The sequence below is a fragment of the Cyprinodon variegatus genome, unplaced genomic scaffold (genome assembly GCF_000732505.1).
Source record: "Cyprinodon variegatus isolate N-32 unplaced genomic scaffold, C_variegatus-1.0 Scaffold107, whole genome shotgun sequence".
NCBI lineage: Eukaryota > Metazoa > Chordata > Actinopteri > Cyprinodontiformes > Cyprinodontidae > Cyprinodon > Cyprinodon variegatus.
The window spans coordinates 1,636,832-1,661,930 of NW_015150560.1; the positions used below are offsets into that span (position 1 = coordinate 1,636,832).

Consider the following 25,099-nt stretch of genomic DNA (forward strand, 5'->3'; position numbering starts at 1 on the left):
CTTGAGGTGTAGGAGGATATTGAGCGATTCTAAACTGGCAAACCTCTGATATCTGAGAAGTTTTACAGAAAGCTGTTGAGCGGATTGTTCAGTTCTAACAGACTGTAGCATAAAGACAAATGTTAGACTGCAGAACTCTGCATTTTATTCTATATAAGTCAAGTCAAAATATGATAACATATATTAAAGCAAATAAAATATAAAAATGCCTGAAACACTCGGCTTACTGTTTCAAAATAAATAATTATTTCATATTGATAATGACAACAATTATAACAATGGAAAAAAGAAACTGTTTTATTTCTTTAAAAAAAAATGTGTTTGATAGTAATATATTGGTCTTGAGTAAATTTATATGGAGAGATTTTCTGAATAGGAAATATGCATTGAATTNCTCAGGCTGAACAACAGGTGCTCTATACAGCTTAGTTTGTGCTTCAGGACATAAAGTTTGTGCAGCTGGAGAAGATGGCCCTCATTGGTAAAGCAATGAGATCAAAAATATTAGTACAAATTCTTAGGAACAAACTATTTTAAAAACACATACAAGAATGTCAAATTCATTAAATCACACACATAGCACAAAAAACCCAAATAAGCAACACAATTAATCTAAGACTACATAGTAATAACAGCCAAAGGATAAAATCTTGTTTTTAAGAGAGATTTAGAATGGGGTGGAATTCTGTTCTTAAAAACATCAAATGAAAGAGCTCTTCTTCTGTCCAAAGGAAGCTCATTCTAGAGCTATCAGGCAACGATGGCAAACATTTGATCAGCTATAGTTTTTTTTTTTTTTTTTTTTAAAGAAAACATCACCTGTTAATGAGAAATATCTGCTGAGATAAACGGATCATTTTATAAGGTTTGATCAAAATCAAACTCTCCAAATTTTCCTGCTAAATTTTAATCTTTAATACTTAAAGAGAATATAAAACTATCTCTTTTTTTTCTGAGTGTCTGAGCTAAATGAATGACATTATTTCTTAATATTTTGACTTCACTTTTTAAAAGCATCCTGGTAAAAATACTTTTTGGACCTAAACTAAAAGTCAAAAGGTTTAGAGCAGTGGCACAGCGTCCTCAGAAAACATTTATGATAGCTACATTACTGTTTTCTACTAAAATACTTGGGAGTTAAGTATTTGCCATGCTTTTTTAAGATCATCTCTCAACTTTAAAGATGTATACAAATAAAGCTACAACTTAAAAGGAAACATTGCAAAAAAATTCAGATTACATTATGTATGCAAAAAGCCCAGATCCCGTGTGACATTTAGAGAGGAAATGGAAATTGTTCGGTTGGCTGTTCTGGGGAACCGAGACAAACAAACTTTGTTGACATTTGTCTAAAATTAACAAAATATTTTGGGTTATTTAAACAGATAAGCCTATGGGGAAAAAGCTTGTCTACATGACATTAAAAAAAAACAACAACAACAATAAATTCACAAGAGAAACTGTGTTATGATTACCTTAGTTGTGTGATAATAAAACTAAATAATGTGAACAAAAATCAGTAACTTTAAAGCCTGAGTGAATGAATAAGCTTTAAATGTCTTGCTATCAGAATATTTGGGGTGGTTTACTCTAGTCTGGGGATTTTATGGTTATTGTGTTTCCAGTTATCACCAGTAGGGGGTACTGTAGACTACCTGATTCACTTCACATGACACTGAGCATTGACCATGTGGGATAAATCAAACAAAGTGGTTTTTGGTGTGAGCATGTAAGAAGTACTTGCCTCAATCTGTTGTGTTTTATAAAGAAAACAGATTGTTTGTGCCGTTTTACAGCCTGGAAATCCACTTCCCCACCATTTTGCCTGCTTTTTAACTACTTACTCCACAGACTAAAAAGCTTTTAGAACTGCTTAGTCTGCATAGGAAATCCAATCTGCTCTTAGCGGGATCTATACCTCACCTTGTGCATTTCAGTATTTACTGTAAGCCAAATTCATTTGCTTCCCTTTGTGAAAGAAAGATCTCTGCATTCCCACCAAAAAAACAAAACAAAAAAAACAATGTATAGTTCCATATCCAGAAAAGTGCCTAAAAATAAAGAGGCATATAAACTGCTGTACTTTGAAATAAAGCACAATAAAGACCAGAAGAAAGATAGGCAGATAATGGGAATACACTGAAGAGAAGAAAGGTGGGGGCGTATGTTAAAAGTATGTAAAGGCAGAATGCACAAGCTGAGGAGAGGGAGCAGAGGTAGGAAAACACAGAGGGAATACCAACGGCATGACTTCTGGGAGTCTGGCAGCACAAGTCCCACAGCAACATAGTTCAGCTGTTCCCCTGGAGACGCTGTGAAAAGGGAGGTCGCCTATGTGTGTTTTTATCTCTTCGCATGAAAGAACAAGGATGAAACATCTGCCATATGTCCCATTGTGTCCCCCTGCAATATACCTGAAATCTTTCACCACATCTTACAGTTAGACATCTGAAAATTAGTCTCTTAAGCTTTAATGAAGGTTGAGATCAACAAGTTGAAGATGATTCTAGAAAGGAAATTGTCCCTGAGGACAAATTCTTTAAAGGCTGTGTTTACTCTGTGGAAATGTTTATGAAGAGACTAAATATCTTGTTTTCAGACAAAACTGCCTCATAAATGTCAGCTTGAGTGGATATTAAAAAAACGGAGGACGCAGTAATTGAAAAACACCAGCTTTTCTTTATGTGATTTGACATTATGTTGTTAAAGTTAAAAGCTTCTCTTCTCCACAACCCTCCTAAAGCAACCATAAAGATTTTCTATAGTTTACGATTTGAATTAGAACTGTTCACATCTTCATTCAACTCAAAACCTAATTTATTTTGGAACAGATTTAGCCCCCGTCATGATGCTGCCACCTCCATGTTTCGCTGTGAGATCACATTATTTAGCTGATCAGTGTTTTGGTTTTTTGTTTAAAAAAAAAAACAAAACAAAAAAAAAAAAAGGTTAATTTGTGGTTAATGTTCAACCTTAAATTTGTCAGATCCTATAACTTTCTGCAACAACGTTTTGTTAGATCAAAGCCAGATATAAACATTTCAGTTTGGGTAAACTGCTGTTTGATACTCTCACTTTTATATAAGACATATGAATAAGAAAGGTGAGTTTTGTTGCATGTAGAAAACAACATTTTTAAATGCATGTTTTTATGAAAGCTTTTAAAAAGAAGTCAGTATCTCCTAATCAATATACAAGATGAGCAGAAACAGATAAAAAGCCTAAAGTACATAAAACACAGGCTAATTTTACCAGTGTTTGTCTGCTGCTAAAATATCTTCTCAGCAATGCATTACCAAACACTAAGACCATCCAATTATACAGCCAAAGTGCTAACTGCAGAACATAAAGATTCTGGCTCTGGTTTCATCTCAAGTGCCATCAGCTGCGTCATTGTAACTCTGACTCATTGGTGAAAAATCTAATAAGTGAATTTTTTTAAGTGAATTTTTCCTCATAGCAGGAGGCTGTTGGATTCCGTGCAAATTCGATTAGACACTACAAAGAAGTGGAAATTACTGCAAAGACAGGCTGGCAAGTTAATAGAGGCATCTCTCACGTTCTGGATGGGGATCACCACTGGGGAACGGACAGACTGCATCCACACAGCAGGACTGATGGAATTACAACTCATATCTGGAATCGTACTGTAACTTTAGACCTAAATTGTACTATTTGTTTAATTAGGATTACGTTTTTATAGCTGATTTACTAATTTGATTGTTAGGACCTACGTATAGTAGATCTTGCTTGTCTGTGATCTTAAAGGGAACTATTTTGGTGACAAATGTAAAAAGCTCCAAGTTATATAAAAAGTATTTTATTTTTCTTCTGTATAAATGAAAATATTTTGGCTTGCAACCTGCAATGTTCAGCTGAATATATAAAGCCTGCAAACCAAGAAAACAATCTTCTCTTTTTGATAAATACAATTAGATGAAGCACAAAAACTGTAACAAGTTCTAAAAGGGAAAATGCATTTTTTTTTTTTTTTTTTTACAAAGCAGGTGGGCTGCCACAGCCAAGAGTGAGACATCAACAGAAAGCGCTAGGCTGACAATATATACAGCAAAAGTGTCTCTGCAGCTCTGTAAGGTTCTGCTATAAAATCAAGTCTTCTTTTTACAAGCTATATAAAAATGAGTAGTTAATTTGTGAAATATAACAGGGCCTGTAAAACATTTTATCCATTTAATCCTGCAAAGCTGGGTGAGTCAATATGGGAGCAAAATGAAAAAGTAATTATTACCAGTGTCTATCCCAAAAACCCCCAAAGGAGAGTCCAGCTCCCAGGAGTTTATGTGCATGTCCTCAAATATTCACCCAGTGTGAGGATTAATCAGACACTAAGGGGAAGGTCTCCTCCAAGTGAATGTCCCACCCTGGGATGCAGGCTGTGAATGAATGAACAATAATCCTGCTTTAACAAATAGGAGGTCGACGTTCTCAGCACCAATAGACAAAGGAAAAATCTGGGCAGGAGCACAACAGGAAACAGGCTTGATGTTGTCTATCCTCACCCTAGAAAGAAAACTTATGTTTCTGGATGCTAAGCACAAATCTCGTGCTGTTTTCTGGGTGACTCATAATTTCATTCAGCTATTTGAGCGTCTGCTGCCAAAAAGGTCTGATTGTCTGTGTCTGCTGTTTGGGGTTTAAGGAGCAGCTGCTTCCACTGGCATCCAAGTCACCTCCGACTAAACATGTTGGCTCGGACCAGCTGATGACTTGGAGACTGTCCTCTCTTGTCACTAAGTGTGTGGCCACTAAGGGCTTGCTGTGTATTTTATGAAGGTTTTTCTTTTCATCCTTACTTGTTAAATATGGCCTTCTGTTTACCAAGTAGCTTTGTGTAAAAAAAAACACAATCTGTCATCAAGTTAAGAAAATATTTATACAAACTACTAATTCAGAGGAACTGCAAACAAAATAAAGCTAATTAAACAAGAAGGGATATTTACTCATACCTCTGTCCAAATGTGCTTAGCTAAAGCTAATTTCATAAAAAACTAATTGATCAGTGTGTGTACATAAGAGAACAGGAGCAAAAAGGAACTATACAGGAATTACTAAACAGGGAAGATAAGTTTTTCCTTTGAAGCTAAATTAAATTACCATTGGTATTTCCAGGAGCTTTTAACTTAGCTCATTTATTATTTTTTCAAATAAATAAGGGAATTAGTTGAAATGCTTCACCTATTTGTTGAAACTGGAAACTCTTGTAAAGGCCAAACAACTTACTCATTATAGAGCTCCAAATATCTATTAAAATTCAAGTTTGGTTATTTTAAAAGCTGCATTTGATCTTAACGGTTCCATTGCAGCTCTATTTGGATGGTTATTGGTGTTCACTCGCTGAAACATAAACCTGGTCTCAAAACAGCCTCTAGAGGCTTTTTTTTTTTTTTTTTTTTTTTTTTTTTTAAGACACTAGTGACTTTTTTTTGGACAATAAGCTGAGATTAAAGGGGGTTGAGAGAGGGGGAGAGACATGCGGCAAAGGACCACAGGTCAGGTTCGAACCCGTGTCAGCAGTGTCAAGGACTAAGACCTCCATACATGGGTTGTGTCCACTAACCACTGCAACACCAAAGCATGCCTAGAGGCTTTCTTTGGTGATGTAAATCCCTTTATTGTCACACAATGGGAAGATTCACTCTCTGCATTTAACCAATCCCCTTGGGGAGCAGTGGGCTGCCATTGTGCAGTGCACGGGGAGCAGTGTGGGGTTGCTCAGGGTCTTGCTCAGGAACCCAGGGTTGTGGGGGGTCAAACCAGGTACTTGCAACTTTATCAGAGCACAAGCGCAAAGCTCTAACCACTAGGCCAACACACCTAGAGGCTTTTTTTATATTTATGGATTTATTTTAATGATTTGCTGTTTAATTCCATCCGATCATCTCTGACTGGTTAGGCTTTCCCACAGTAAAAAATCATCCCCACAGCATGATGCCTCAAATGCTACAGTGTGTTTCAGGGTTAGAACGGTGTACTGTACTGTGTATTAAATCTTCTTCCAAGCAGAACATTTTAAGTATAAAAATAAATACATGTTGATCTCATATCACCAGAACACCTTATTCCATTCCTTTGTGTGTAGACTGCATGACTTGTGGAAAACTACAAAAATGACTCACTTTCAAAAACAGCTTTGTTCTTGTCACTCTTGCATAAAGCCCAGATGTGTGGATTGCATCACGAAAAGCTGTTCCACCACCAGATGTTCCCACATGATTTGGATCTCTGCTACTCTCCAAAGCTAACCATAAAGCAATATTTAATCTTGTCCTTTCTGGTAGGTTTCTTTACTCTCACAAGAAATTGCAGGAGGTACTTCTTAGGGAACCTGTGCGGGATTGAATTGGGGTTCAATGCAAATCCATAGCACACTTTTTAGATCTATATTTATTTTTAAAAAAATCATCCCTTCCACTACATCTGTCAATTACTCTTTAATTTGTGTTGTTTAATATGTGAGCTTTCAATGAGTAACAATAAGGTTTGTGGATCCAGTTATGGCAAAAGGTTGTCACTGTACAACAACTTTTACAAGAAACCACATCTGTTTCATGTAGAAAAATGCATTTATTAAATATTTAATCTATTTTGTTACTTAATGTCTGCTCTAATTGATTCTAACCTCATCATCAGCATGAACTTGGCCAGATACAAACAGACAAAGAAAGAGGCTGCAGGCACATCCTAATAAATGGTTTACAGTTGTGCCGTAATAATGGTACACAAAGTAATGTTTCCTCTCTCCCTGTCATCCACTAGACTTTCTTGCCACTCTGCATCTCCATGTAACACAATTCTCTTGGCAGGCCTGTCTGCAAGACATCCACAGCAGCTAATGAAATCTGAAATGCAATCTGGCCTGAGTGGGCCGCAGGCTGGTACAGCAGTTCTACACACAAACACCTACACACAGACATAGGACAGAAAACGCACAAACAGGACAGCGTGTATGAGTTCACGTCAGGAATACGACTTGACGCAGATCCTCAATGATCAGTTGGTCTTAGCACAAAGCAAACAGGAGGTGGGTGATGATAGTGGTTTCCTCCTAACCAATGTACACAAGCAAGACCCCGTGTAACTTCACACCTCTATGTATGACAATCACGTATGTGTGAAATAAACATGGGTCTTTGGGAATCCTGCACACACACACTGGACTATGCTTGAAAATATATTTACCTTTAACATAATAATTTCATCAGGAAAGGTAGGTCTTAAATTAGATATTTATGAATATGATAAAAAACATTTGACATTCATTGTATGAGCGCCTTATATGTGTTTCGAAGACACATGGGTCTTCCAAATAAATTACCCTGACCATATGTTCAAAGTGACTACCGAACAGCTAAGAACATCAAACATCAATCAGTCAATGTTGTGACTTTGCTAAAGCAAAATCCTGAAGAGAATTTGAGGACTGAGCAGCAGTAGTTTATATATATATATATAGATATAAATTTTAATATTACTATTATGGCCAGTTACCAATATTATTTTCCATTCTAAATAGTTGCCAATGCTTTAAAACAATAAAGAGACCTGCAGCTGACAATGCTTCTCTGTTCTCAGTTTAAAGAGATATTATGTACGTTTTTAATGAAAAAAAATCTTTAAAATAGCTGTTTTATTTGACTCTTTACGACTAAAACATCGTCTGATGATCAGACTGACATCTTGGTAGTTCAGCGCCGATGCATCTATAAGCCTGAAGCCTATTTTGCTGCATTTACTTTGGGTCTGAAGTTCCAGCGATGTTTCTGCTGATGTGATGTTAAATTGGTCTGATCTGGCAAACCATCAAAGTATTCTATTCAAGATGGATTTTGTGAATACTCGGAAGTGACTGGCATCCAATTCAATTCAGACACCAATGGCAACTCTAGGCAAGGTGAAAACTGTAAAAATAAATAAATAAATAAATAAATGAATAAAACTTGTCAAGTAAGAGTGCGAGCAACGAGAATGAGCAGAAAAGTGCTGCAGTTCTGCGTTCTGGCCACAGGTGGCAGTATCATAAAAAAAAAACTCCACAATGCCTCTTTAATACTTTCTTAATAATTTACTTTCTTCCAAATAACATTGACTAATGTTATCAAAAAATAAATAAATATTTGTTGTCAATGGCCTAGTTTTACTTATTGGGCCAATACTGGTAGAATTAGCCAATATTACAACAAACTTTGAAACACTTATGGGAGGAAACCAACATTTCCTACCAAATCATACATTTTGAAAACCATTTCTACCCAATCCAAATTCCTAAAGATGCATGGTGCTCATTATGCTGTAATTTAGCACATAGTAATAATTGTGGTTCTCCTACAGTAACTGACCTAAAACTTTTTAACCAGTCAATATCAGTCAGTGTAAAAAATGTTTTTGTTTATTATTTTTACACTTTATGTGTAAAAACAGTAGTTATGCAGATTGCAGTCTAGGAATACTTAAGAATGTTGTTGACAAAAAGGATCCAGGAAACCCAGAAGGATCATATTAGTGACTCAATCTGAGCCAAATGACTGTTTAAAGGAGGGGAGAGGAATTTGACAACAAATCCACTTTTTGCTGACATCAGTGCAAGCAGAGCTTTATTTTTCAAATATTCCCACCATGTTTATACACCTACAAATACTACTACTACTACTACGTCTAAAACCAAGTTGGCTCTATTAGCATGCTAATGTTTCAGAGCAGCTCTGATGATTCAGGGCATGTTACACCCACAATAAAGAGTCCACTGGTTTCTGTAAAGGTTTGTTGGGGTCCTGTGGATGTGTGAGCAAAATGGATAATGATCCGGAAATAAGGTAATCTATGCATTCTTCAGGTCTAAATGGTTTCAGGCCACCTTCACAGAAGGCATCAACACATTATCTGGCTTTGGAAGGCAAATTTGTGACCAGGAAAAGGTAACATGACAGGTTTTGCTTGATCTGAGGCAGGATTTGCATGTTTGATGTAAAATGGAAAGTCTACAAAGCTTTAAAGGGGTCATAGAATGATTCTATAGGGTATTTGGTGCTGGTCCTTAAGGTATCTGAATAGGGTGTGTAACATTGGTTGGGCTGAAAATGGCATATTTGCTGTTCTATGAGCCCTAATGCAAGCCTGGTTAAAAGCCCTGGAATGAAACAACAGGTTTTCTTCCTTTTATGGTATTATCATCAATATTTAGATGAGCTGTGCGCTGATTGGTTGGTTTACAACGAGCAAAGCATCATAGCAACAAGCACTCACTGACTGAAAAATCTAATTGTTGATATTTTTCCCGGACATGTCCTAATTTTTATACCTGAAAAAATGTCCGGGGGGAACTTCAATATCGTCCAGGATTTTGGACGACTAGAGTGCAGCATATAGTCGAAACAGGGAGCCAGCGGGGGCCGGAGCGACCGAACCTAACCCGCTGACGGTAGCCTGGACAACGGCGGCCCTGAAGCATACCTTCACCAGGTCGGGTTCATTCGCTCCGTCCTGAGCTGGGGCCCGGTCCGGTCCAGTCAGCGCCATAGATATGCTAGCATTGCTATCAACACCTTAGTGACAGAATCAAACTTCCAGCTTGCGGTTGTCATGGCCTCACGGTCGGAACAGCCCCAGTAAAAGAAGTTTAGCAAATCCTGCTTTGAACTGTCCAAAATGTAAAAGCTGTCTTCAGTAAAATGCTTAGAGCAAATGAACAGCTGAGCATCAAACTTTCCAGAGATCTTCTGATAGACAAAAATAATCCATGCCTGTCGAGTCTTCGGATCCTTGGGAAGACTGTGAAAGATGTTCCCCTTTCTCCGTGCAACCTGGAACACTGCATTCGCCTGTAGTTCTGGCTCATTTTCAATAGAGAAACTGCCTGCTTTGTAATTCTTGTAGAAGTAAACCCAACTGTAGGCTAAACAGATAAACTAATGTCTTACATCTATCTCTATTCATGTTGGGCCAGTGAACCAGTGGGCTGGCCTGTATGTAAATTTTGGGTTGGGACAAAAGTACAGGCCAGAACCAAATAAGGCAACATCCCCGAATTCACGTCAACTTGGGGCTTCGTTTGGATTCGTCTGTTTTATGGTGGAAGATTAGAATAGTGAGATATGCAGAGAAAAGAGGTGTTGATGGGGTTTGAACTTCTCTGTACGTCCATTTTACCCACTGAACTATTGTTATTCATCTATGACAATGGAAATTCGGTTTTGCATTCTATGACCCCTTTGAACGATTTTTTTCAGCATAATACTACAATGTGAAAAAACTGTTCATTCTATACTATTAAATACACTGTTATCTGCCTGTAATTTAAAATAAGATTAAAAAATACAAATTCTAACACCAGAGGGCGACGTCTTTATCATACTCTAATATAGGACATGCATGTGAATTTTTAAAGTTGCGCCTCAAACCTAGAAATGCAAATTATAAAAACTCAAGGCTAGGTGATAAAGATTCATTGTAAAATATAAGCATTCATAAAATTAGTATAAAGCAAGACTATTTTTGGGCCCTCGGCATTAAAACTAATATTAGCATAACAGATACTGTATATCTTGTCATGTTTAGCTCAACTCCATATAAACTGGGTTTGAATGGTCTAATTTACTAAGGAGGTATCAAATTAACATATAAAGCCTCCGTGTTTAAACAATAAATTAGTTTTTTTATATGTGCCAGATCTATAAAATGTAAAATACTCCAGTATTTGGTTGTTGCTCAAAATGAGGTTCTAGGAAATCTGCTTTTAGCATCCTGGTACTGAAGGTAGCCCTCAATGATTATCTGACAGTGTCTGGTATTTAAAATCAAGATCTCACAGTGTGACAGCTGCTACAGCCTACATCTACTGATTAACCATCAGGAATGCAGCTGCTGCTGGAGATGTGCCACATAAAGATCCATTAAAGAAGATGAATGCGAGGGGATATATTTCCAGAGTTATGTATGATCCATGGGAGAGAAGAATGTGACAAAAACGTGTATGTCACATATCATTTGATAAATAATAGCATTAACCACAAAGCTCCTAATAAATGAGAAGCCTGATAAATGTCAAGTTGTCACATTAGCTGTCTTGAAGTCTTTCCATTCATTATTTCATCTCTGTCCTGCAGTCTATGGGTGAAACGTGAGTATACTCTGGACAGTTCCCCATTAAATTGGAGGGCAAGACAGATACACACAACCAGGCAAACATGCTCACATTGAAACATAAGGACAATTTAGAGTAACCAACAAGAAAAAGCCAGATTACCTGGAAATAAAATGCAAATTCTGAGCAGAAAGAGGAATTAAACCCCAGACCTAGTTGTTGCCAAGATACAGTGCTACCAACTGTCCCTCCTTACAGCCGTCTGTACTATTAGTATTATTTAGTCTAATGTAAATACAGGGACAGGGGAGCAGAAAGCAAAACATCTTCAAAATTGTTTTTTAACTTCTTTGGAGTAAATACAAGGACGTACAAGATGACTTATAAATTCATCCACTGAGTTAGGGACAGAATTTTGGCTGAAGGGGATCTCCACGGGATCTGAATGGTGCTGAACACACAAAAAATGAAATCGGTTTTGGATCCTGACAGAGATAACCTGCCCTGTCTGCACCAAAAAAGTTGCCAGATCAGCACTAAGGGGCATCAGCAAGCCCTTAGAACAGGTACATTCTCATTATCAGCAGTGTTCATGTAGGAATGCACACCAGGCAAACCAGTGATAATTATTATTAATGTCCTCTTACTATAACCTTTACCAAGATAGCAAGACCGATTAATAATTGGGGCCTCAACATATATTTCTTCCTGTTAAATTATTTTTTTTTTTTATGTGGCAGTTGGACTTTGGTTCATATGGACATTTAGCAAATCTTTTTTTTGTGAAAAGACATTGAACAATTGAAGTTATTCATCCAAATACAACTCCTTGATTTAATTGTAACTATTTGTTATCAAACTGAATACATTTTTAGTTTGCTTTGTCAGGATTTTGGACTAAAATAGTAGACTTAACAGCCCATTTTGCATGTTTATGTTAAAACAGCCAACTTGAGCTCATGATCCAGTAGGCTGATGTATTTGTAATATTGCTTAAAAAGGTAAGTTGTTGCAAAATACCTTTACTTTAATTCTCCCAAGTTGGTCCCCTATTTTTCAGTATCTATTAAGCTAAAGATCAATGGGATAAGAGATGAAATTGTTTATTGTTGTACGTCCTGTGCAGCAGTGATCATGCACAAGTCAAACCTTATGTCAACTTTGCATCGCATAGTGTGTCATGTCATCAAGATTGCAAAAATCAAAGAGTATAGGAAAGGGTATAAAATGACATAAGATCGGCATTAAAAACTCAGCTTTCACCTTTTCTTTTTATTTAACAACTTTTCATTGAGCTGTATGCACTGGCTTAAAAAAAGCACATAAGACAATTTAATCAGCAGGGCTGTGAGACTGAAAAATACTATTTCCAACTTTATATGCTTTTATATGCTGGAACATTAAAAAACAAGTACATTGGTTCATTAGAATTACAAAATTACAATTGTGACAATAACCAAAACTAGCCTTGTCCCATTTCCCAGACTGACACATTTGTACAACAGCATTAGTTAAATCTTCTGGTAACCTCTTTGCAAAGGTTTTAGCTTAAGGATCCAATGAGCGTCAGTAAAATCCTTTGTAAACAAACTGATCTAATCTTCACCTCATATTTGCCCTAATAGTTGCAAGATCAAATAAAGCCATTAAAGTATTAGTGTAAGTGCATACACACTTAACCAAAGTTGTTGTTTTGTTTTTTTTTTGGTTTTTTTTGCTTTCTTAGTTAAAAAAAATAGAATTTATGATTTTGGTTTTTTTTGCTTTCTTAGTTAAAAAAAATAGAATTTATGAAACGCTAAAGGTAAAATAACTTTGTTTGCTTGGTTTAAAATGTTTCTTACATGCACTAGGAATGGTATTTCTGTTATTGGTTACCACAATAAATTCCAACATTTATTTACACACTAATAGCTCATCCATTTATTTCTGTGTTAAACATTAGCTGTGCAGAACAAACGAACCGATTGGTGGGAACAAATGGTGAGGTACTTAAAACCTTTAATCTGTTTTTTCCTAACTCAATTAGTTGTTTCCTTACATTTAGTGTAAGCCATGCTTACACACCATTAAACTGGTTTCCTCAGCTGATAATTTGATCAGTAAGTGAGGTTTAGTGTTAGGGCCCTGGAACACTGAAACAAATAATGCAACCGCTTCTGGCAATTACTTAAACATACTTAGTTACTTTAACACAGTGGCTTCATTTCCTACCCTGATAACGTGAAACAATTGTGTTAAAGTAAATAAGATTAAGTAAAAGCCAAAAACGGCTGCATTATTTTTTTTCAGTGAATGCACTGACCCCTGTCTGCCAGTTAATTGAATAATGATGTGTGTTTGCTGTCAGCTTCATGCCATTCCTGTTGTTCGAGGAAATGTGCTAATGCTCTATTATTACCACTGGCTGGTCTACAGCCTCCTTCAAATTTCAAAGCAAAATGGCTCCCTTAAGAAAAAAAAAACACAGAGGGAATTCAACAGAAGTGCTTGAACCCTGTAGAGTGAGACAAAAGAACAAGGAACTGTTGTTCTTTAGCTCATTTAATGTGAGAAATTAGAATGTCAGAACAAAAACATTTAATTGTGTACACTTAAACTGGAGTAATTAACCCCATCAGCCTTTCAGAGAGTAAAGGTCACTCAACGATGTCTTTAAAATGAACAATTTAGAAGTGTATTGATCAACCTTTCATGTCCTGTGACTGAAAGCAATGCTTGTACAGTATAAGAGACTGAAGTCATGGGGAAATAAGAAAAACCCTGACGAACCACAATCAGTTGGTCAGTTTAAAGTACTAAATGACAAAACAGCTTGGTATTTCTTCTGCTCATGTTTCATATTCTTATTCAGGCACATCCAGGTTATGGAAGACCAGCTTAATTCCTAGGATTAAAATCAGTCAAGAATATGATCAAAATTTAAACCTGTTAACGATGGAAAAGACTGTAAAAGACTCAGCAGAATCTTATGTAAAAAATGGTACAGATAACCCCTCCTTAAATCCTTTATTAAACTCTGTAGCTCTGTTGTTTAAAAAACAGACATGATTAACCGAAATGCCAGAGATATAAAAACACAGATTATCCTTGTATTGAAAAGACTTTTGAATACAAAACAAGAAGTGATCCCATATATAAATATTATAAGAAGTGAATGAAGGGATGCACCAAGTAACCAACTGGTGACCCAAAGAGCAGTTAGCAGATAAGGCTTTCAGCAGTGGTGGGCTGTGAGGGCCGTAAAGGCCTTCTCTGCTGGCCTAAACTCAATCAGAAACACTAGCCTACATTCATAACCTAAACTTTAAGTCTTCTTTCCAACTGTACTAATTTATTCCAAACAACCAGTTTCTCTTGACTGCGTTGATTCTATTACACTTATGTGGTCTCTATATTTTTTGTCCAATCAGATTTCAGCCTTAATGCGGTGCTATGTCAATGAAATCTGCAAGTGCTTCAGAATGAGCAGTGCTGTCTGATGTTACCTTAATATTAGTGAGGAGCATTTTCTTCAAACATGTATATAAATGTACTATTTGTCTGACGATATTGTCCCAAAAGTTAGAAAATGTATATTGTCGAAGAAATCCTTTATTCAAATATATATATATATATATGTGTGTGGACATCAAGGTATAAGAAGTAGATTAAGGGGTCCCCACTGAAGGCCTAGGTACCATATGCACTGCCTGCACTGCTTTTCAGAAGATCCTACTATTCATTGTTGCATAGTTTAAAACATCTTAGTTATGGAAAGCTGTTGTTCCCATACAAGAAAAACTTGAAACATTGTTAAAGTCACATCAGACAAACATTTATATATAAAATAAATATTCTAAGCATTTTGCTTTGCCCTGCTTATTCAGTTAGATCAGTACATAAAGCAAGTTGTGTTAGTTTAAAAAAAGAGTCACAAACAGAAGCCACGCAGAAGAGCACATAATTCATCTGAGGCAAATATTTAAGTCTGGGATTGAGTTTTTTAGAAGAGGCCCAACTGTAATTTCTGCATGTCAGCAGAAGGCTTAACAGAAGAGACTCAAACGATTTGAGCACCACGAGGCATACTGATAACTTGAAGTCAAAACTCTCAATGGCCTTAAGAGTTACTTTGACTCCAAACCATGAGAAGGGGTTAAGGCAGAGTTAATGAAAACTGCAATTCAGGTAAATGAAGGCATAGGATCGATTCTTACTGTTTCCATGAGGTGAAACAATCAGAAACCTGAGACAAAAACTGTCTAAATCAGTTGCTTACAAATAAAAAAAAAAAGATTTCAGAAGCATGTGACTCCATACTTCAGGTCGCACACATGGACAAGCAACAAGCTTATTTCAAATCCATTCAAATGCATCATATTCACTAGTTAAGCGCATTCAATTCACTAAGTGCTTAAGGGGGGGTGGGATTATGTTTCCTACCTGTGACCTCCAGTTTATCCACGCTGACCTCACATTTGAGGAAAAGACGCCCTCTTCTCTCAGTGTGATCGGTTCCACACAGGCTGGGAACATTCATAACACACTGGTTATGAACGTTCATATCACAGGCTGCAGGGACACAGAGGAGAGAAGGATGTCAGGAAACATTTTTTACAACCTAGACATCTGACTGCGAAAAATAATAATAATTCAGTCAACCTTTAGAAATAATATATTTATCAACATTGCTATGGTCTAATAAAAATCAACAGTAAGCAATAAACTTGAATTGGTTCAAAATATTTGTATTGGGAAAGAGAAAGTTAAAAGCAATCTGCAAAAGTATGTAACTCTTAAATTGTTGTATGTTTTATTGCAGTAAGCTGCTTTAAAAAATAAAAAAAGTAATTCACTGTTCCCTTTTCTACATCTCATTCTGCAGACATATTTTAATCTCGTGTTATGCTCGGTGGGATGATAAAACAAAAGGATTGTTTTTGGAGAAGCTGTGTGAGAGGAGATGACAAGGGTACGACCTAAATTCATCGCTGTGATGGTGCATCTACATATCCTGTCTGTCAGCCAGCCTAGCCTACACCCCCTCCGCCTCTGTCAGGGATTTAGAGCAATTACATCATTGTGTCACCGGGTCACTAGGTGAAAAACAATGGGGGAAAAAAAAAATCCACTCATTTCTCTAGCATGACTTTTTTCACCTTGTCTTTCTGTTTTTTTGAAAATACTGAAGTAAAATATTTGATCTACTGACATAATATAAGTGTAGGGCTATATAAATGACAAATAAACCTGCTGAAACTAATATTACACCTACAAACAGGAAAGAGATCTAAATGAAAAACATTTCAGAATCAGAATCAGAAATACTTTAATAATCCCAGAGGGGAATTAGTATTTTTGATGCTTTGTAGCAAATGTTCATATCAAGGTTTGTTAGAAAGATGCTACTGGTGGAAAATGTAACGCTTTTAGGAGGATTTTTAGGCTTTAAAGAAGAGCAAAGATGTCTGTGTGACATAGATCCATATGACAGGTTTAGATGGAGACAGATAACTAGCTGTGGCGACCCCTTAGAGCAAAAAGCTGAAAGAAGAGGACCAAGGTAATTATTGTTACTTTATTATGAAAATAGAGAAAATAAAATGTTCATTTAGATTTCTGGCCTAATAACACAAGCTTTGAGGGAAAGCTTTTAGTTCTACACATTAATAATCTAAGACTTTTCTCACATCAAATCTGTTTGGGTGAAGGAGGGATATTTAGCCCAACCTTTAGAGCTGATTGGGCGAAGCTGCACCTATAGCACCCGCCTAGCCAATCATGAAATGAAATAGAAGCATACGCCATGACAAACCATAGCAAAGTACTTAATAAAGCTCTTGCTGTTCCTCTTTTAAAAAGGAAATTGAAGATTCTGTTTCATGATTATACTGAATGCTTATTTTCATCATTCTACTATATGTCCCACCAGAATACATAATGCTGCGGTTTGATTGGCTAACCTGTTTTAGGTCAGACTCAAACTATTTAAGCTGGATCGACTCATAATAGATTCAGTTGTCTTTGTGAACTCACAAATGTGCGAGAATTCAGCTTGCACATAACATTAATCTAGAATAAACCTCAGATTAATAGAATCAAGATAAGAAAGACTATTTTTTCGGAGTGGCCTTTGACTGTGCTGTCTTAAAATTATTAGTTAACCTTTTATAGGGCACTCAGTAAAATACTTTGAAAATCAAACTTTCAAGCCAATAGTGTTATTGGAATTCAGGACAAGACCTTATTACCTTTATAACATTAAAAAAATATGAAAACTTTGATGGTAAAAATTTATGTCAATATAATAACAAGACACGCCAACTTGCCCAAATATATTGAGAAAAATAACAAAACTGGGACGCAAGTGATCAAAAACAGTAACTTGCCCTTTAAAGAGTGAAGTTTGTTTTCCCACTTTTATTTTATTGTTTGGTTGTTTAATAGTTCATTTTCATTTTTATAACAACTTTACCACTTAAATTATTTTCATTCTCTAATAAACATTATTCATGTTTATTAATCACTTCATTACCTTTATGCCGCTGCAATGTGCTTTTCTCTGTGTATTTTCCAATCATTTTTCTTTTTACATGTACAGCACTTTGAATCATCTGCCAAAGTGTGCTACTATATATAAGTGGATTGCCTTGTCTTACGCTGAAACACAGACATGTTTGCAGTTTATAATCTCTTTACTCACAGTCACACTTCATGCCCTGGTGGATGAGACCATAAAGCAGGGAGCCGCAGTGATCACAGAAGGTGGGGCTCCCATAGGTGTGGATCTTGAACTTATGCTTTGTTCTGGGATCCTACAGGGAAAGAAGAGGAGAAAATAATACATTTAAGAAGGTTAATATTTAGTCATAATTGATCAATTAGATCAAACATCCTTCCCTCATGCAAAACATCCACAGTGTGATTCATCAAAGCAAATCGATTTAGAGATATATCTTATCTCTTGACCCAGGACTTCTGTTAGTTCAAAAAAGTACCATATTTTAGATATCCTCATTGTAACGGAAGCCTCAAAGCATTTGGCAGCAGTTCCTGTTTCGACAGTCATTTATTTTACTGACAAAAAGACTGCAGTCAGATTTATCAAACTGCATTGAACGAGTCACTCTGTGGGGGATTGCAAACTGACTTGAAGTGGGAGTCAATCAATCAGTAACAGCCTTGTAATAAATTACCGTTGAGATATTTTCCTCCTTCCTCCTTATCATCAGCAGGTGTAATATCTGCAGCTGATGGTTTGGGTTCAGACGGACCAAAAGAAGACATTTCAATTCAGCTCACACGTCAAACATGAATCATTTATAAACATGTTCTATCTTTTTAAGATTTCTATAGGGAAGGGTTTTTCAGAACTGATGCAATGAGAAGCATGCGACCAACAAACATAAAAACACTTATCTCATCTATTAAAGTCAAACGGAAAAAAATGTTCGCTTGGTTTCTATTCTAAACTCTAAAATACAGCGGTAACAATCCCGTCCAGCTCTTTGATTGGCCTTTTAAATGGTCTATCTTGGCATATAGTCATCGATGCCTTCAAAGCTTTTCATTCATAATCTGCCTTCAATAAAGTGCTGCAGGCCTTTCACATAAATATTCTATCAGACGAGGTGAGAAAAAACATTTGAGTTTATTGGTCAGAGTGTGCATTGGCATCTCATAAAAAAGAAACAGCATGTTGGTATCTAGAACAAAACCTAACAAATCCTGTGAGCTTCTCCCACACTTTGGATCATCACAGCCACAAAGTTGTATGTATATTAATGGGGGATTCCTTTTTTGTTTTGTTTTGTTTTTTTATTTAATAGCAAAGTATTTTGAGGTGGAAGGAGAAAAGAGGCGATAGTTTTAAAACAACAAAAACAAAGATCCAATCTAAAATCAATGCTTTAGTATTGAAAGATGAGAAAAAGAGGAAACAAAATTCCCATAGCATTATTGTGTCACCACCATGTTTCACCCTAGGGTTGGTATGTTCAGGATGATATGCAGTGCTAGTTAGGGCTGAAACAATTTATCGGATTAATCATGATTAATTGATTATTGAAATATCTGTTAACTAATTTAGTAATCAATTAATAGCTAAATTAAGTATAGAGACTGTAAAAAAGGTCTTTAGCTGACAAAACAAAGCACTTAGAACAGTTATTATGTTATTATATATAAACATTTTGCATTTAACATAAAAAAATGTTTTCTTTTGTCAATATGCTCTATCCAGAACTCCTCAAGTGGAATAGTTTTAGATTCACTTGGTTTAATTTCATAAAAAGTGTTCTTTAAGGAACCTTTGGCTATCCGATTATTAATTGATTGATTGAAAAGTTAGTTCATATAATAACTATATAATGTTGTGTAATTTTGGTCTCATATGACCAGACCACCTTCTTTCACATGTCGACTGTGTCCCATACATGGCTTTTACAAAACTCTGATTATCCTTCCTATAGCTTTGGCACAACAATGCAGAGTGTACGTATAAAATATGTCCTGTTGGGGCGCTTTGGTGGCACAGTGGTTAGCGCACATGACCCATGTATGGAGGCCTTAGTCCTCGACACGGCCAACCTGGAATCGAATCCGACCTGTGGTACTTTGTTGATGTCTCTCCCCCTCTCTCATAGCCCCTTTCCTGTTCACCTACAGTCCAAAAAAAGAGCCACTATTGCTGTAAAAACTCAAAAGGAAAAAAAAATAAATGTCCTGTCAGTAAACTGTCCAGCCGCTGCAGCTTTCTCCATTGTTACCATGGAGATGGGTGGCCCTCTTAATAATCCTTTATGAGACGTTAAAAGCTTGAGATATTGCTTCACAAAATGAGCCTTGCTCAGCGTTTTCCTCAACTAATTCCAGGAGCTATCCGTAGAATGCCTTAGCCTGTGTGATGCTGTTTGTTTGCAAAAGTATGAGTCTAATATGTTTTATGGTCAAGATTCCCAAAGAATGTTAAACTTGCTCTAATAACATTCTGCAAACTTTGCAGAGGCAGGATCATTATCTGAGACAGCTGCTCACCGTGGAAGAGTGACAGCCAGCAAACAGGCCGCACAGTTCCATCAAAAATAAATTAAGTTTTAGGTGACTGGAAAAAAAAAAAACAAAACATGAGGCTAAGGAAAAGAGAACTTCATTCATTCTGGGGCTGAAAGATGGCCGATTTATTACTGCAGTTTAGGTAAAGTTAATAGAAAAGTTTTCATTTTAGAAAGAAACACCGTGGTTTACAGTTCAGAAAACAAATGAGGCTAAGGTCTTATTTATCTTTCACTAGAACAGCATACATCATCAATGGGGAGGATTTGCTTAATCAAATAAGTGTCTGTCTGAAATAGAGAGACATATTTAAATCAAGGAAAAACAGCAACTTCTAGCAGATTAGCCAGAGGTGAAACGTCTGCCATAGATCATCGAGATATAAAGATTTAAATGAACCACTGTTATAACAGTGATGTTGTCTGATTGCATGATGTAAAAGTCAGAAATAATCATCAAAACTTAAAGGGCTTATATAGAGCAAAATCATCTTTTTTAATCTTAGAACAATGTTATTTTGCTTTTCCTTCATCAAAATCAGGCACAGAGTGTTATTTGCTGAATTGATGCACCTCTAATTAATCCTCCCTGTGCTGAGAAAAGGAACGTTGGGAGAATATCTTCATAAGAAGACGCCCTCCAGGAATCACCCAATTTAACCACGATGCACCTGCAGTAAACAACTACTGTAGCCCCTCTCTGCAATCAAGGAGGTACTATGCAAGGCAGAGAGCAATGGTTTCAGCTCATAGTTGAGACAAAGCAGCTCTTCTAGCAGCTAATCTGCACTAATTTTTATCTAATGTTAAACTTGTAATAATAATTTTTTTGATCTCAGATATCTTGGACCTGGTTCCACCTACAGAAGTGGTGTAACACTATGGCACCATAAAATCAGCAAAGAGAGGTGGCAAGGAGTGATGGATTGCTTTTTTTCAGGGTTGAAAGAAAACAGCTCTATTTCATAACAAATTCACACATAATGCCGAAGGCATTATTCAATCATTTATTTGTATTTGTAACTTTGAAAGGCCTAAAAAAAAAGCATGATATAAGACCTATAAAATCAGAATTATTATTAATTTTTTAATCCCTTGTGGGAAACTATTTTCTTGCAGTGCAACGGATTACAGAAGAGAGAAAAAATAAGACTGTAAGTACAATAGAGCAAAATAAAATATAATATAATAAGACAGAATAAAATAAGTATAATATAAATATGTATAACATCTTTTGTCAGAATCTTCAATTTCATATAAATAAAATAAGTATAATATAAGTAATTTCACCCTCCCATCTAAACATTGTAAAATAAGATATAGGAATATCTGGCTAATCTCCATTTATCAACTCACTTACAGTAGTTTCATTGAGGTGAGATCAAATAGTAAAAACACAAATAGTTTCAGTTTATTTTAACAGTTAGAATATTCAAAATGCAATAAAAACAAAGTCAGTTTAAACAAGGGCTACAAACCCAACCTAGGGTAAATATTAGTGTTAAGAATATTACATTTAAAGCAAGTTTTTTATGGCATATCCTAAATAAACAGTATCCTCCCTACTTTATGTCTGTGTGCTGAGCTGGAACGGGAAAAACCAGTGACGCCGTAAACAGAAAGTACACAGAAAGGTGTGTATACGACACATTAAAGCTGCTAACGTAAGGTGTAGCGTGCCAGATAGAGCATCAGTTCTTAATGTAGCTGCAGCACTTGGTGACTTTACACTGCAGATGCCTGTTGTTACATTTATAAAGAAATTCATTTCAATCTCTGAAAATGTGGTGTATGAAGGACTCTTGAATGAAGAGAATAATGAAAGCTGACTCCTTTCTAAGTGCTACCTCATTCACACTCAAATTTTGGTGCATTGTAAATCTCTTTAGAGGTTAACAGCTTTTCAAATCAAAACGTATTTGAGTAAAACATCAATTCTCCTGTTGCAAAAAAAAAAGGTCTGCTGTATACTGCATTCACTTTCCAGCGTAAAACAGACCAGAAATAAATAAAGCCCTTTCCTCCCCAGATTTACACCCCTCACCAATAAGCCTCATTATTATGGTCAATTAGAAGTCAAGTTATAAAAAAAAAATTATTTTCTTTTATTAAATATATATGTATACTTATATATTATGTTATATGGTATACTTTCTAGCCTGTTTGTTTACCCTAAAGTCAATAGATCAAACTGCAGAGGGGCAGAGAAGTTAATCATGCTGCATTATTTTCTTCACAAATTTATCTTCAAATAATCAGATTTTCCTGCAGTTTATGTAGATAAATATTAAATCAGCAAATAGAACCACTTGCAAGAAGAAGAAAAAAACCCTCCACCTTAACGGATTTCAGAGGAGCAGCAGAAATATTTGCACCCATGCAGTGTGAGTTTTTCAACAATGCGTTATTTAGCCACCAATGAGGTTTCACACTTTTAGAGGAAAAGAGGAATTCTTTGTATTTCCACCTTCCAGTTCTCAGGTCCGGTTAATGCTGTCAGGCCTGATCGGGCAGATGTGTTAAGATAACATTATACTGTAGCTCTGCTGTTCTGATCTACCCCCCACCCCCTTCTTCTGTTTCTGCAGCCGTTCGTACAAATAGGGAGCCTTTTCTCTGGTTTTGAACACTGTCCCTGTAATAGCTCACGTTGTACATTTATTGCCTTCTACTGAACAATAAATGACAAAAGTCAAATTACTGTAAAACCCAGAGGCTTCAAACGGCAGAACAAAAACAAGAAAACAACATTTGCAAACCTCAAAGCATCGATTCAAATAGAATTAAGCCACAATTCTTAATTATTGCTGCTATAATGCCAGAAACACTTCTGCTGTTTTGGTAATACCTATACGATTACTACGTTGGGTTCACTTTCCATCTTCTGCCAAGAAGAGCTGTATCACATCGGACAAAAGCTACGAGAGGTGTGCAGGATGATGAGAGAGGCAGAAAAAGATAAAACGACAGGGGAGACTTGCATGATGCCACAGACAGCTGATCCTGAAGGATTATCCTCTCGTCTCCTCCTCTCTAACCTTTTTGTCCACCCATCTGGGATAAATAAGTTATTGCAGCTAAGAACAATACATGGCTGCTGATAAGCCATCAGTTTCTGTCAAATGCTATTTTAGCTTTTAAGGAGTGAAAGATGATTTTAGGGAAAATAGAAAAACATGACAGAAAGTCAAAATGATAGATGTTCAAAAAATTAACCCTAAAGAGTAATTCACACCTTTCTTGACAAATTAACAAATGTTATTTGAACTACTTTACTTCATCTTAAAAGACAAACTAAACTCTAACATGGATCCTGTTATTCGCAGCAGGTTGTTGTATTCATGAGTGTAACATCCACTTTTCACCATTAATAGGTGCAATATTGAGAGGAAGCATATTAAAAAACAGTTATAAGGCTGTATATGAGAATATGGATATAATTTCCTGAGACACATGTGGTTCTAAATTTACATAATCTAGATTCATCATTTGAAGCCACAATGTAAAAACGATGTAGAAATAGGTAAAAAATTTCTTAAGTTAATTGTATTTAACCTTAATTTGAGCGGGTAAATAACAATACTTGCCAATGGAATTATTATTTTAATTCTTAAAATAAGATAAGTAGATAATATGCAATTGAACTATGACAATGCAACTGATTTTACTAATATTCAATGTAAATTGTCTTGTTCCAATGACAAAGTGTCTCAATTACCTCCTCAAATCAAGATGAAATGCACTTATTCAAAGAAAAAAAAAATACTTATTGAGATTTTAATGTTTTGCAGTGCAAATCTTTGGCAGTAAAGGTTATAGTTCAGATTTTTAAAAGTATCCATTAATGACTTATTAGCATGATAAGTACTATTCATTTGCATAAAGGTTCATTTACAGTAGCCTGTGTCTGAAAAACAAATCAATAAAATAATTCTTTAAAGCTTCTGTCACACTGCATCCTAACATCTGTGGTCATATTTAACAGTCATTGGACCAGCTTACCCAGGAACCTTTGGACTAAGATTAAACCTCTGAGCGGCTGTGGGTGGAAATTGCTGAGATTGTGTATTTTTCTTCATGATTTTACTTTTAACTGTGCCATGATGTTATTTTTCAGTGATTTCTTGTGTTTATCTGCAGCTGTTTGTGAAGAAATTTGACTTTTTGACATTAAAAATGGAGCTTTGTTTAGTGGGGCCTTTAACTACTTCATGAAAATATAAACATCTCAAGATAGGGAATGCATATCATTATTCAAGACATGATCCTTAAATAGTCTTTAAGAGAAGTAATTGTGATTTTTTTTTTCATCAAGTTAGATGATAAGCACAGTTAAAATTCAAAAATGTTAAATGGGTTTTCCAGAAAACATCCAATATAGTTGATCTTTTTTTCTTTGGACATCTTACTTACAATGGATGTTTCTCTGGTCAGTGTCAGAATTTTGATCAAAAGATTCAAAGACACCAGAAGATGGTGATGAAACAGAAGCAGGAGCAGAAGGGGTCAGCATAATGGTGTCGGTTAATTAGCCAGGCTTTCCAGTCCAGCATAATTAGATGCAGTGCTCCATCCAGCTCATGTTAATAAACAGCCTGGCTGGTTGAAGGTGTGCAGGGTTTCCCTACACAGTGTAGTGGGAAAAGGGTTTCTAAGTCATCCCTTATTTGGTTTACTGTTGCAGTACTATAAGAGAATACAAAAACCTTAATGGAGATGTTTTGTGTTTTTTTTTACTAAAAACTTTAAAACTAACACGATGACTAACTGAATGGTAAACATTTTAGCCAACTTTCAGCTGCAGTCACACTCAGTCAAGTCTATATTTAAACTTGTGTAAACCTTGTATCTTACAATAAGTGCTTTTGTATCCAAACATCCAGTGAAATGATGGGGACCCTCTCAGACAGTGTGTATCCCTCTGAAACTTGTCTGTCTCTACCATAACTTGAATAAAAGTAGTAGG

At 36.0% G+C, this 25,099-nt stretch overlaps 1 protein-coding gene across 3 annotated transcripts in view; it reads right to left on the reverse strand.

The window, feature by feature from the left end:
- LOC107084715 (protein kinase C alpha type) overlaps positions 1-25,099 on the reverse strand; it is a 175,371-nt gene that overhangs the window by 52,048 nt on the left and 98,224 nt on the right. For all 3 annotated transcript variants that reach the window (XM_015374673.1, XM_015374670.1, XM_015374671.1), the window contains exons 4-5: positions 17,784-17,895; positions 15,524-15,652 (exon numbers count right to left, since the gene is read on the reverse strand). In XM_015374673.1, the coding sequence (XP_015230159.1) occupies positions 15,524-15,652; positions 17,784-17,895 (241 nt within the window). The remainder of the gene's footprint in view (positions 1-15,523; positions 15,653-17,783; positions 17,896-25,099) is intronic.